Source organism: Alexandromys fortis, unplaced genomic scaffold, assembly GCF_014885135.2.
Source record: "Alexandromys fortis isolate MF-2015 unplaced genomic scaffold, M_Fortis_MF-2015_v1.1 scaffold_40, whole genome shotgun sequence".
Taxonomy (NCBI): Eukaryota; Metazoa; Chordata; class Mammalia; order Rodentia; family Cricetidae; genus Alexandromys; species Alexandromys fortis.
This window is the reverse complement of record NW_026067966.1, coordinates 7,274,100-7,287,855: the sequence shown is the minus strand read 5'-3', so window position 1 is coordinate 7,287,855 and position 13,756 is coordinate 7,274,100. Positions and strand designations below refer to the sequence as shown.

Below are 13,756 nucleotides of genomic sequence, written 5' to 3'. Positions count from 1 at the left end.
CTGAGAATGCAACTCTGGTCCTCTAGGAGACAATACCTGTTCTTAACCACTAAGCTATGTCTTTAGCTCCCAAACAGAATTTGTAGGTCATGCTTAGATCCTAATTTAAACAAACTAACCCCCCAGAAGGCATTTTTTATATAATCTGGAAATTGAAATGATCTTGGAATTACATGTTAAATTTAAGTTTCTGCAGTATGATAATAGTTTGCTAGATATTAAAAAAAAACATTTCATCTGTTACATATGAATTCTGGAGTACATGTGGGTACCAAATAGCATTAAATCTGGGGCTGGCCTCAAAAGACTTGAGGCCAAAAAAGTCTATGCGAATGACTGCAAATATAAACTGGAGATTGGCTATCCTATGCTTTATTTTTAGTATAATTCTAACTCTCCAGAAATCTTTCTTGAAAATAAAAGGTTTTAAATAGCATTTTTCAGCATTTATTATAAAGCAGTAGACGCAGGCCCTGCAGTCGTTTTCAATCTCTATGTCCAATGTTTCCAATGACTCCAAATAAATAAATGCTGTATATGCCAAAAATAATACTGACATGGAAAAAAACAATCTAGAAATCATACACTTTCAGCAATAAACACTAAGATTACTAGGTTAGTAAACATTTGCAGTTAGATTTTAAAATAGCAACTCAAAGCAGTTTTCAATGACACCACCAGGAAACGGGGAAAAGGTCACTGTAAAGCCACAGCTTTGATCCTATGAATCTCAGCCTCCAGACAAAACCATCCGAGCCCTTAAACTCTCATTAATATTTACAAGGCAATGCTTCCTCCTGCTTGCCCAGCTTGCTCTTTTGAGCGTTGTTATTATTTATTGTTTCTTGAACACTCAGCACCGCGTGGGATTCAGATGATAAATTTCCTCCCTGGGGGACACTACACAGTCACACAAACAGAGCACAAAGACTAGCTGTTTAAGAAATTAACGCCAAATGCAAAACTGGGGAGCACATTCCGATTTTTTTTTTTAAAATAAGGTTATAAATTGTAAGTGCTAAGGGAAGAATACTCAAACCCACAGCTGTCCACCTCTACATTGCAGTCTTAAAGAGGTCAAAGGGGTAAGGGAGAGTTCTAGCAAACCCTTTAGAGCTTCTGCTGGCAGGAGAGACTATAAGTTGCAAATGTAATACTTAAGAAGAATTTAGGGACTAGAAAGATAGCTCAGTGGTTGAGTGCTTGCTGTTTCTGAAGAGCATTGGAGTTGAGTTCCCAGCACCCATCCTGGGTAGCTCACAGCCACCTAAAACTTTAGCTCCAGAGGATCCAGTACCCTATTCAGTCTCTGTGGGCACCCACACTAAAATGCATATATATTCCCACACACATAGATAGAATTAAAAGTAAAATCTTATTTTTAAAGAAGCGTTTGAGCCTGGCTTAGTGGTACACACCTTGAATCCCTGCAGAGACAAGCAGATTACCATGATGAGTTCCAGGCCAGCCTGGGTCTATGTAGCTTTTCTAGATCAGCCAAAGCTACATAGCAAAGTTTTCTCAAAAAATAAAACAATTTGAACCCTTTTAAATGTTAATAAGTGTATATAAAAGGAGTTCAGCTGGCAACAGTGACCCCAGAGCTGTGAATTATGAGGGAAGGAATATCCAAAGATCCCACCTCTCATCTGCTATACCTATTTGTACGAACAGTTGAGCAAGAGTGTATTTCCATTTTACAACTTCTCACTGTTATACTATGTGCAGAAAAATCAAACTACTAAAATGTCAGTCTATAAACTAATTCTATTTTTCATAATAATTATGTAAGTCTTAAATATGATTTTCACACACTCATATTTTAAGTGCTTACTTTTATCATACTTAGCCTACCTGGAATGTTCACACTCTATTACTCCTAGTTTGTAGGAGGGTTATTCCAGGCTTCCTTCCCAATGTGTTTAACAGCCTAGTTTATAGAAGATGCACAATATTTAGTAAATATAAATAAATCACACTGTTGGAAAATAAAAGCCTTTGCTTTGATACCTATTAACCTTTGAGGGTTTATGGATGCTGAATTACTGAGTTCTCGTTAAGTTGAACTGGAACGGGGTCTGTTGAAAGCCATGTGTCTTAGCTAACAAACCAAGCACCTCCATCAGAACACACTCTCCTTTCTCAGTGCCTCATACACACTCAACACCTGATTTGTTTTAAAGGTTTACTTTATTTTTAATTGATACATAATTGACTGTGTGTACTATATATGGTACCGTCTGGCCTTTTCTGAATAAAGGGTTCTAGTCATTGTTTAAAACGCATGGGGTAGGTGGTAAGATGGTAGAAACCAATGTTCTAGGGAATTTGGAACAAAAAGTAGCTGAAATGACTTTCTGTGAATTACAATTATTTTGCCTTTTCAAAGTCTGTAAGTATTATTGTTGCAAGAATATAATATTATTTCTGCCTCAACTTTAAGGATCCCAGTGATTTATGCTCTTCAGAATTTGAAAGACAAGATATTAAGGCCCTCAAGTTAGAAAATTTTCAATATTCACTGTATAAAGGGTTAAGGCTTTTACCACATAACTTTAGACTCTCTGGGTTCAAAAGTTTTATCGTTATCTTTATATTTTATTTCCTTCTCTTTAACAACCATACATAAAAACAGCTTTCCTATTTCCCCCTTCCCAGGTTACATTTTATCTCAAGGAGATCTGAATCCAGATTAGCTATATAATAGGATTCGGGGATGCAGGCAGATGTCTAGCTGTCACTGACGATCTGTCTCGCGATCAGCTCTCGCATTATTTCGTTGGTACCGCCGTAGATCGGCTGAACCCGAGCATCCACGTAAGCTCTAGATAAACGAGAAGAAAGTTGAATTAATGTAAACATGGTAGAAATGTTAAATTCTAGATAACTACTAATTATTTAACTAAGGAACTCTCAGCAGTAAGCGCTCCTTATAACTGGTTTTTCTAGTCTAGCATTCATACTAGGTTGGTATACTAAAAGCCATTAAGATAAGACATGATAATTCAAAACAACACAGGCACACTAACATAATTTTATAAAATTGAGCATATAGTGCTCGCTTCGGCAGCACATATACTGAAATTGGAACAATACAGAGAAGATTAGCATGGCCCCTACGCAAGGATGACACGCAAATCCGTGAAGTGTTTCATATTTTAAACCAGCCTACAAGCCACAAACCCAGAGAACTTAGACAACAGTGAGGACACTAAGAGGGACTTACATAGATCTAATCTACATGGGAAGTAGAAAATAGAAAAAGACAAGATCTCCTGAGTAAATTGGGAGCATGGGGACCGTAGGAGAGGGTTGAAACAGGGAGGGGAGCAGAGAAAAATGTAGAGCTCCATAAAAATCAATAAAAAAAATGACAATATATAACAACAACCTGAAAAGTCTATGTTTAAAAATGCATAGAACATCTTGGTTTCTTATCTTTTGGTCTCACCAGAAAGTTTAAATCAACTGACCTTAAGGATAAAAATAACTTATTTCCAGACATTCCTTTTCATTTTAATCACTACAACCACCACCTGATGCTTTAAGAAATTATTTTTCCCCCAAAGTTAACAAGTAGCTTATTCTGGGGGTGACTAGGTCACTCTTGTCTAAGTGGCTGGGCCCACTGGGACACACACAAGCCCATATCCAGGGTTCACTTTTCTCTTGTTCTGCTGCTGGGAGGAAACCCTGACTAGCACAGGGACTGAACTCAGAACCTTGATCGGTGAGAGTTCTGCCACTGAGCCACGTCCCAGCCTTAGGACTCACTTTGGACAGCTACGGTAGCAACCATCTCTTTTCACCCCTTCTCCTTTCCCTGTAACCCTCTGGAATCCAAGGGAATACTTAATACAGCTTTGCAGGCTAAAAAGGAGATTTAGAGAGGCTGATGCATTTGTTAATTAATGATTACCATTTACTGGTGACATAACAGATAACTGTCCGACTGGAACAAGAATGTAGGTGTCTCGCCTCTTTGGCAAGAGAACTCTTATTAGGTCACAGTGCTTTCATTGTCCCAAGCCTGTGAAACTAGTTATTGAGCTCTGGACTTTGCATGGCAGGAACATTAAAGACCTTTCTTTCTCAAATACAAAATTGGGGCTTTATTTAATTTCTAAGACAAAATGTGCATATGACCAACTTTGAACTCAGACTTTCCCACATCTACCAAGGTACTTTGCAGATAAGTAAGTAGATCCTCATTTAATATTTACCTCCACGATGAACTGCACTGTAAAGGGAACCAGGACGCTCAGCACTTTCTGAGATCTATGAACTCCGCTCCCAACCCTGGAAGATTCTGTTGTTGCACTCGTATCCTCTGAAGCCTTTTCCTGGCCTGCCTGCCTACCCGAGCAATCCCAATGCTTCAGACATTTTTGAGCTGGGTTGGGTATTTATTTTCACACTAAGGGAGTTCTACCAAGATATGCAATGACAGACTAGCAGACATTTCATAAGTTACCTATTAAATTTACTAAGATTAACAGAGAAAGGCAGTAGAGAAATGTTTAACTCCAGTGAAGTTTTCTGTCTCAGCTTCTCCACCTAGAATAGCTAAGAGATCTTCAAGGGTCTAATGCAAAACCTAAGGAATAAAACTAAAACCAACTCACATGCCAAGACTTGGCTATCTAAAAATCATAAAAGGGAATAAGACACACCTTTTACCTATAAAGCCAAGACACAATAACTTATCTATCACTTTTTCCATCCCCCCTACCCCCACACTAATAATGTCACTTAACCTGGGGAAGGTATGAGAATCCTGAGTTGGATGATTTCCTAAATCAAAGTCTGTACACTATAGCCACACATCGTTTAATATGTAATTGGCTTCTTGCTATCAGCATTTCCCACATCCTCGGGGGAAAGAAAAGACGTCTAGCCTGACGCCCCCCTCAAACTCCTGCAGTCGGGACATCCAGCCTGACCCCCCTCCCCCAAATACCTGCAGCCAGGACGTCCCCACTCCAACCAGCTACCCTCAAACTGTGAGCCAAAACCAACCCTTCCCTCCCTTCAGCCGCTTCTGTCAGGGGATTTTATCACACTAATAAGAAAAGTAAGTAATGCAAGGAGTGTGTGTATGAGATAGACAGACAGACAGAAACAGAAAGAAGGGGGGATATGAATAACTTAAGGAATGACTCTTTTTTTTAGAAATGGTATATATTTTAAAGCCAAGCATCACATTTAAAAGTATGCTGGACTCTTCGTTATCTTTAAAAATAAATCATAATGAGAAACTAATAAAATAAAGCCACTTGTGTTTGCATAAAAATATTCACTGAAAATGCACATTTTGGTATACTTTCCCTATATGTTTACCATATAAGGTACAGTAAGAAAATCTCATTTCTTCATATCCTTAAGAGAAGCATCAGCCAGACGGTGGTGGTGGTGGTGCACACTTTTAATTCCAGCACACCAGAGACAGAAACAAGAGGATCTCCGTGAGTTCGAGGCCAGCCTGGTCTACAGAGCAAGTATCAGGACACCCAGGGCTACAGAGAGAAACTCTTGTCTTGAAAAGAACAAAAGAAAAGCTCATAGTAAGAAAGGAGAGAAAGAAAGGGTGTGGGTTTGGTATATTGAAGAAAAAAAAAATCTATTTTTAATTTGTTTTTAAAAAATCAGATTTTTTTTTTTTAATAAAGAAAGAAACAAAGGTATCATAGGCTGGGTGTGGTGGTGGCGGCTCCCATCATTAATACCAGCAGTTGAGGCAGAGGCAGGTGGAGTTGTGTGAGTCTGAGGCCAGCCTGGGCAGACGGGGTTGCACAACAAGACCCTATCTAAGAGTGGGGAGAAGGGGAAGAAAAGAAGCACTGTAGACCCCCGTACTTACTTTGCAATTGGGTACTCCCACATATATCCCCAGCCTCCATGGAGCTGTACACACTGATAAGCTACGCTGTTTTGTAATTCAGATGCCCTAAATGACGAAAATAACAAGCAGAAAAAGATAGCTGAGTTGGTAGAATACTCATGAATCCTTAGAGTCAAACTCTACAACACAGAACTGCAGTGGCAGTGTGTGCTGTAACCCAGCACACAGGAGGTAGAGGCAGGAGGATCAGAAGCTCAAGGCCAGGCTCTGCTACATAGTGAATAGAAGGCCAGCCCTGATGATGAAACCTTGCCTTGAAAAAGTTCTCTCACTAGTCAACAATTTATAAACTATCTTTTAATAGTCAACACCATTATGTTCATAAGCCTGATATGTTCAAGAACAAGGCCATTAGCTATGCAAAATTCTCTTTCCAAAACCAAAAATACATAAAATTCTTTTTTATACCTTTTCCCGTAAGCCAAGGAACGTGTCATAGTTTACAGAACATGTAAACCATCTCCCCCTAGCCCGAAGTGTAAGCTCATGGTAACGTCACATTCCTTTTTAATCTCATAATCTGGTCATTATAAAATCATTGCACAAAGCACCATTCGCATATTTCCCTTGTCTAGCAACGACCAAACTGAACTTGAGTTAATAAATAACAGTGGGAATTTTTTTATGCTGCTTTTTGGCTAGTGAGAAGAAATGGCTTTTTGCTTGTTTGCTTTCTTCTTTAAGGAAACTATCTGATTTAAACCACACTTGTACCTTAAAACACATAAACACTTTACTGGGGTCTGTTCTCAAACCCCCCTTTAACCGCATTGTTAACCATCCTTAATCCAAAGGCGAGCTTTTCTAAACTCAATAGGGCTTTGGTCAGACAGTCGATACTTAAGCATTTTCTTAGACCTGGAAAATGCCTCACATTCTGTTCAACCTAAGAACTTCCCGGTTAACCTAAAACTGTCCCCAGAGACTTATATTTAGTTGGAGCTACTTAATGGAACTCGACACTGCAAGACTCCCAAATTTTATCCTTCTGTTCTGACTCACTTTGCTGCCATTCTTTAGATAATTTGAAGTTAAACTTACCACTTGAAGCACTCACTGGTCATACTTCAGGCTCTATTTAGTAGTTCACCTTTAACACGAGTGATGAGTTGCATACCGAGTCAAGTAATTTTTAGGGCATTATAAACAAACCCAGAGGGACTCTCCAGATTATTTAAATGCTACTTTTCACTTGCAGACCTCTTCCTTTAAGGCCTTCAAGGGCTAAGGGCTGGAAGAATCCCACAGCCATCTGAACAAACACACTTTTTAATTACAGCAGTGTGCATACCAGTATTTCGCCATGGAAGCAGAGCCAGAGTCAAGACGTTTTGCTTCATGCAATTGCAGACAGCTGTCCACAAAAGCTCTGGTGACACATATGTTGGTTTTTAGTTCTGCTAGTTTATGCTGCACCGTCTAGAAGGGGAAAGGGAGCATATTAAAAGCACGGATTTGAACTCAGCACCTCAAATGGTTACATAGGGAAAAAACGTTAAAGCAAAACAAAAGTGGAACTGCCGGGTTTTTCTTCCAATAAAAGGGTACATGTTAACTTAAATGGAGAGAGAGAGGGAGGGAGGGAGGGAGGGAGGGAGGGAGGGAGAGAGAGAGAGAGAGAGAGAGAGAGAGAGAGAGAGAGAGAGAGAGAGAACACCCCTGTATCTTAGCATTTTAAAAGCTGTAGCAAATAAAAACAGGTAAGCACCTGGCATAGTTTAAAGGAAATGGCTTAAGGAACATCATGATTTAATGTGTTAGCACCATCTTGTGGTGGGAGCCGTCACGTACAGCTACTAAAACACCCAGTTTCCTGCGGGTTAAACAGGATTTACTGTGCTCTTTGGCCTACAGTGAACTAATAACAAGACAGAGGGGCAAGATGAATTGATCTAATCACAACCGTCGTCAAACACTTATTAGGTTAGTAAGCACAGTACTAATAATAGAAACGGAACAGGTAGTAACCTATAGCCTCTCCCATCCCTCCGAAGGGTCTCACGTAGCCTCCAACTGGTTCTGAATGGTCTTATCTGCAGGTGTTAATAACTATGTAGCCGCCCTCTCGTGCTGCTCACAGGCAGCAATAAGCTTGGAGATCATTCTGTTTAGACGGTTCTCAACTGTCATGACTGGTCTTCCTTCTGCCGAGTGCGATTTCACTGTTCCTTGGCTCTCACATCTGCTCTTGCTGGCACCAGCTCTTGACCCTCCTTCAGGAAACTGGCCTGGACCTGGGTAGAGCCTCCATACCTATTCTCACTGAGGTCAGAGGCCCATCTGTGGCCAGCTGCCCCTCATTTCCTTGAGAAAGCTACAATTTGATCATGCTGCTGCAGGGTGTGTGAGACACCCATTGTGGCCACAGGCAGCCATCCATTGTAGAGGCTTCGCTGAAAACTTGGAAATGGACCTTCAGGGCCCACAGGCAGGCTTGAACTCTCGAAGGAGGTTGTGAGAGCCGTCATTCAGGGTTGTGGGGTCTACTTTTATACTTGTGGCCATGGCAATTCTCAAAGCTGAATTTTCAGAGTGACCAGTGCAGTGCCCGGGTACAATTTCGGTATTTGTTCATTGTTGGAAAACCAAAGAATGGCAATAGAGCAATGGTGTGTGTGTGTGTGTGTGTGGGGGGGGGGGTGACCAGGAGAGAGCTGGGTATACCTGTGGAGTGGGAGCTTTGAGGAAATGATGCCTTGGGTGGAGCAACTATTGTGTCTCCTTGTGGCTTTGCAGCACCCTCTTCTAGAAAGACTAACTGGCATCTAATGATTCCAAACCAACTGTAGCAAGGCCAGCCGCACCCAGCTTCCACCTGGGAGTCCCGGCATCCAAGGCGGAACAGATTTTTTCTAGCTTCGTTTCTTCCTCTGAATGTCCTTTGGCCGGATATCTATCTATAATCAGCATAATGCTCCCCCTCCCGCCTTACACATTCATGTTTACAAAGGGAAACATCTGAAAACATGGTCAAATCATTTCCTATAGTCATCAAAAACCCTGGGCCATGAATTCTAAGTCTGCCGCTGGCTTAAATCCACAACACTATATAACATTTCATTTGAGAGAAAGCAAGCTGGGATAGGGAGGAAAATCAGACAGTTCTCAAGAACTGTTGCCCCGTATGATGTTACATCTGAGGCTTTAAGCACAATTTAGAATATGAAAAGGTCACGACCTCCCGCATAGGAAAGCTGCTCTACACAAATGCTGGGAGCTTCTAGAAGCTGAACTTAAAATTCAGACCCACTTAAAATTCTTAACACAGCACATCCACTAGGTCCAGAGGTCTAAAAATAACAAATGCCGCCAAGAGTACATAATTTACTGTCTGAAGATAAGGAGATTAAATATTTACATATTCTTGGCACTGAACTGGGAGCTAGTGAACAGAACTGGTCTTTGTTCTTCACCAGAAACAGCGCCATGCTTCCCGAAACCACTCAACTAATGGCTGCGAAGGATAGCATCGCCCACTGGTAGGGCGCTTTTCAAGAATGACCAACATGCTCACTGGAGCATCTTTAGTGGTTACAGATACCTGCTCAGTAAAAAGTGCAGCTTGAATTTAGAGAGAATCTTAGCCATGCACAGCGGCATGGGTCTTAAATGATAACACTGGAGAGGCAGAGGTAGGAGGTCAGGAGTTCAAGGCCAGCTTATACTCTATGAACCTCTGTCTCTGTCTCTGTCTGTCTCTCTCTCTCTCTCTCTCACACACACACACACAAGAAATCTCTGTAAGCAACTAAGTGAACTGACTAAAATCTCTCTGGACATTCTGCATGAGGGCCAGGCGCTGGGTCAGCACCTCAAGGCACTTTCTGGCACGCCTGCTGACCTGAAATCCAACCCCTACATCCCACACGGTGGAAGGAGAACCAGCCCCCACAAGTTGTTTTCTGACCTCCACACACTCGTCATAGGTGTGCACAACCCCCCACCTCCCCATACACACGTGGGGGGTGGAGAGAGTAAATAAACTAAATATGTAATTTAAAAAAAAATAAGCAATAAATAACACTTATCTTGGAGCTTTAGGATTTGAAGACGCCTTGGAATGGTTAGCAAGCCAAATCACTAAAACAAAACTGTGAGTTGTTAGAAGCATATATAATGATTTAAGTGTTTTTAAAAAATGGACTCAATTTGGTACCTAGTCTTACTATTAATTAATGCCACATTTAAAGTCTTAGGAAGTAGACAGTTTTTGTTTGAACCTATTGAACTGAAAAACATGTTTTCTTTTTCCTATTTCTTTCACAAATAGTTTGTCTTTAGAATCAATAGTATGTACCACACAGGAAATGACGAAATACGTTAGTTAGTAAATAGCATCCCATCTTCACCTCACTGCCCACAATGACTCTGTGGCTGGAGAGATGGCTCTGCAGTTAAGGGACTAACTGTTCTTCCAGAGACACAAGTTCAATTCCCAGCGCCCACATGGTGGCTACAAACGTCTCTAACTCCAGTTCCAGGGATCTGTCGCACTCTCTTGACCTCCATAGGCACCAGGCACAGGAAACCACATGGTGCATGCAGACAAACGCCCATACACATAAAATGATAATGTTTTAAAGAATGTAAATTCTAGAATAGAGCATCTGTGTCGTTTTAGTTTACTTAATCTCTCTGCCTTAACTGCTTTATAAATAAAGATAATAGTAATAACTATTATATACAGTTATGAAGAAAAAGATAAAACTGCATTAAACACGGCATCTAAGAAATGGAAAGCAGTTAATAAATGATACATATTATTATTAACATCTAAGTTATGCTGTTTTATCAGTTAAGGGTGAACCATGAGCTGTGGTTATCACCCACGCAGTCTCCCGGTAACTCCTGTTTCCTTACTGTAGTATCACTCTGCTCTACAAAGGAGACGAATTCTGTGCTATAAACCTGAGTAGGCAAAGGAGCCAAACGTTCAAGAATTATAGAAAGAAAGGAAATATAATTATGTTAAAGTAGCATTTAGCCAAGTGTAACATGGTGTGTACAGGTTATCAACTTCAGTTACTGGAGCCAGAGCGCAGTCAGCTCTGGAAGGAAAGATAATAGACATGTATTCGTCATCTGTTTACTGCATGCATTTCTAACTTGAGTTATGAAAATGTTCAAAGAGACGTACTAAAGAAAATTGAGAGAAACCCAACGTGTTCTTCTTAGGAAAACAACAGTACTTTACATAAAGATATGACGCTGCAGGGAGCTGGTGAGACGCTCAGGGAGTGAACAGCCGACTGCGTAAGCACGAGGACCCGAGTTTGGACTCTCAGCACCCACAAACAAGCCAGGTGTGCCAGTCTGTCCCTGGAATCCCTCCGCACGTAGTGGGTGCACAGACAGGAAGACTCTGGCCTCCGTACATGTCTACACAAGTGTACTCACCTACACATTCGTGCACGTGCTCACCACACACAGCATACACACAACCCCCACTCACAAGTATCGAGACCAGTGGTTCTCCACATTGCTCACGCTGCTACCCTTGAATGGAGTTCCTCTCGTCGTAGTGACCCCCAACCATAAAATTTTCCCATTGTTACTTCATAGCTGTTTTACTACTCTGATGAATCGAAATGGAAGTATCTGATATGTAGGATATCTGATATTTGATCACTGTGAAAGGGTCATTCCACCCCAGGGGTCGTGACCCACAGGTTGAGAGCCACTGACTGAAGATTCCTACTGCCACCTACTGGAAATCTAGTGAACTACTTGTGTTTTGTGGGAAGGTAACACAACACATGCTTTGAAAAACAGGCATATTTATCTTTTGTTACGAAAATAAAATATAGTTATGTATTGCTTAATAAGGTGAATCGTTTGAGTAATAGGCCATTAAGCAACTTCGCCATCGTGTGAGCCTAAGTGGTACAGGTCAGGTGTTTGGCGGAGCACCTTGACAGATGCTCTTAACAAGAGACATGGTGAACAACAGAGTCCGAGGATGCCGCTGGCATAACATATTATTTTAGGGTAAACTTCCTTCAATGAAAGAAGGAATGCAGCCTGAGACAGTGACAATAAGCACAGCATAATCCACGAGCAATAAATGTATTATCAAATATTACATCCCGCCTAACTGAACGCACTGTGTCTGCATGACCGATTGGCTACTTACACCAGCAGCGCCACCGTCACGTGCAGCTACCATGCTATGAGAGGCCCATCGCCAGGTCTTTTGTGCAGCCCATCATTCATGACTGCACTGATAAACATACATTGTTACAGTACGTGACTATTTTAAATTATATGCATTTATTTCTCGTATGTATGCATGTGTATACGTATGTGTGGGGGCACAAACATACCACAGTGCCTGAGTTGAGGTCACAGTTTTCAGGAGTCAGTTCTGTCCTTCTACCACGTGGGTTCTGGGACTCAAACTCAGACTTGGTGGCAGGTACATTTACCCACTGAGCCACCTCACCAGCCCCCATGACTGCATTTTAAAGGAATCCTTTTCTTTTATGGAACAAGAGTACAGATCAGTTGCTACTTCCTTTATGGTTAAATGTCTAATAATATGCTTTGTGGATTATTCAGGAAATATGGGTAGCATACTTTAGATATCTATTTACTGTGTCTCTGTGTGTGTCTCTGTGTGTGTATGTCTATGTGTGTGTGTTGTGTGTGTGTGTGTGTGTGTGTGTATGCGTGCACATGCCCATGGAACGCAATATCCCAAGCACTGCCCCATCAAACCCTTACAGTAATCACACAAGGTAGGTACTAATATTATTCATAAATAGAAAAATATTTCTACTTTTGAATAAACACAAGTCTTATAAACTTCATAGTAAAATTTACAGTTTTGCATATTACATGAATTTCTAAAGTTTACAAACAGGAAAATACTTCTTCCAGAACATAGTTTGCCTTGACTGTAGAGATTTCGGGAGCCACGTGAGGACGTAAGCACACTTGGCCACAGCGCTCAGGTTGTTCCTGTAACGCTATGCAGACATGCCTTTACTGCCTCCCCTGCACAAAGCCGCTCCAGCAGGTTTACTTTAAAAGGCTCAGACTTAATGTCAACCCTCAGCCTTTAAAAGGCTCAGACTTAATGTCAACACCCAGCAGGGTGGCTGTGTGGGTCACACAGGAAAGCAGGGACTCCAAACTTCCATGTCACCCTCCCCATTCTTTCCTGTTGGCCTCTGCGACAAGCCTCCCCTGGCCTGCCTTTTCTCTTCTCCTTTCCTCCTCTGCTTCTTGCGTGATCTTCCTTTTCTACGTCACCATCAAATCTGTTTTCTTTGGGATCTGCCGCCGGCCCTCCTCTTATCTCAGCGTTCCTACACTCTCCTCTAGGCATCTTGTCTACTGTCATGTTTCTAAAGCCTCCCTGCATCAGAATCACACTCAGCATTCCACCCTGACGCAACTGTGTGATGACGGACCCAATAAACTCACCTGTATGTGTGCGACTGTTTTCCCGAAAGCTTTTCTCTGCTTAACGTAGTTCCTGGTTTCTTCAAACATGAACTCACAGGCAGAAATTGCCAAATCTGCAATTAACAGCCTTTCCTGGAACCCAAAATGAAGCAGTAAGCATTATTACACAAACGATTTTCATACCATTTCAATGAGTCCTATAAAAGATTGCCTTAATAAACTACTAAAGCTCATGTTTTAACTTTCTTCCTAGTGCTAAGAAAAGGCTCCCCAGGCCGTAGTGATGGCGACACAGCTAAGACAAGGCCACACTGCTTGGTTTTTATCCACACTGCCTCCACACACACGGAGTTAGCTCCCACACTGCCTCCACACACACACACACACACACACACACACACACACACACACGGAGTTAGCTCCCACACTGCCTCCACACACACA

At 41.5% G+C, this 13,756-nt stretch overlaps 1 protein-coding gene and 1 non-coding gene across 2 annotated transcripts in view; one reads left to right on the top strand and one right to left on the bottom strand.

The window, feature by feature from the left end:
• Nucleotides 1-2,171: 2,171 nt before the first annotated feature.
• Nucleotides 2,172-13,756, bottom strand: part of Acadl (acyl-CoA dehydrogenase long chain) — a 41,827-nt gene continuing 30,242 nt past the window's right edge. The window contains exons 8-11 of the mRNA XM_050154216.1: nucleotides 13,331-13,444; nucleotides 7,194-7,321; nucleotides 5,861-5,947; nucleotides 2,172-2,824 (exon numbers count right to left, since the gene is read on the bottom strand). Of these exons, the coding sequence (XP_050010173.1) occupies nucleotides 2,731-2,824; nucleotides 5,861-5,947; nucleotides 7,194-7,321; nucleotides 13,331-13,444 (423 nt within the window). The 3' untranslated portion in view covers nucleotides 2,172-2,730. The remainder of the gene's footprint in view (nucleotides 2,825-5,860; nucleotides 5,948-7,193; nucleotides 7,322-13,330; nucleotides 13,445-13,756) is intronic.
• LOC126508885 (U6 spliceosomal RNA) lies at nucleotides 3,055-3,161 on the top strand. Its single transcript, XR_007593989.1, has one exon. It is a non-coding gene; the product is annotated as a U6 spliceosomal RNA (small nuclear RNA).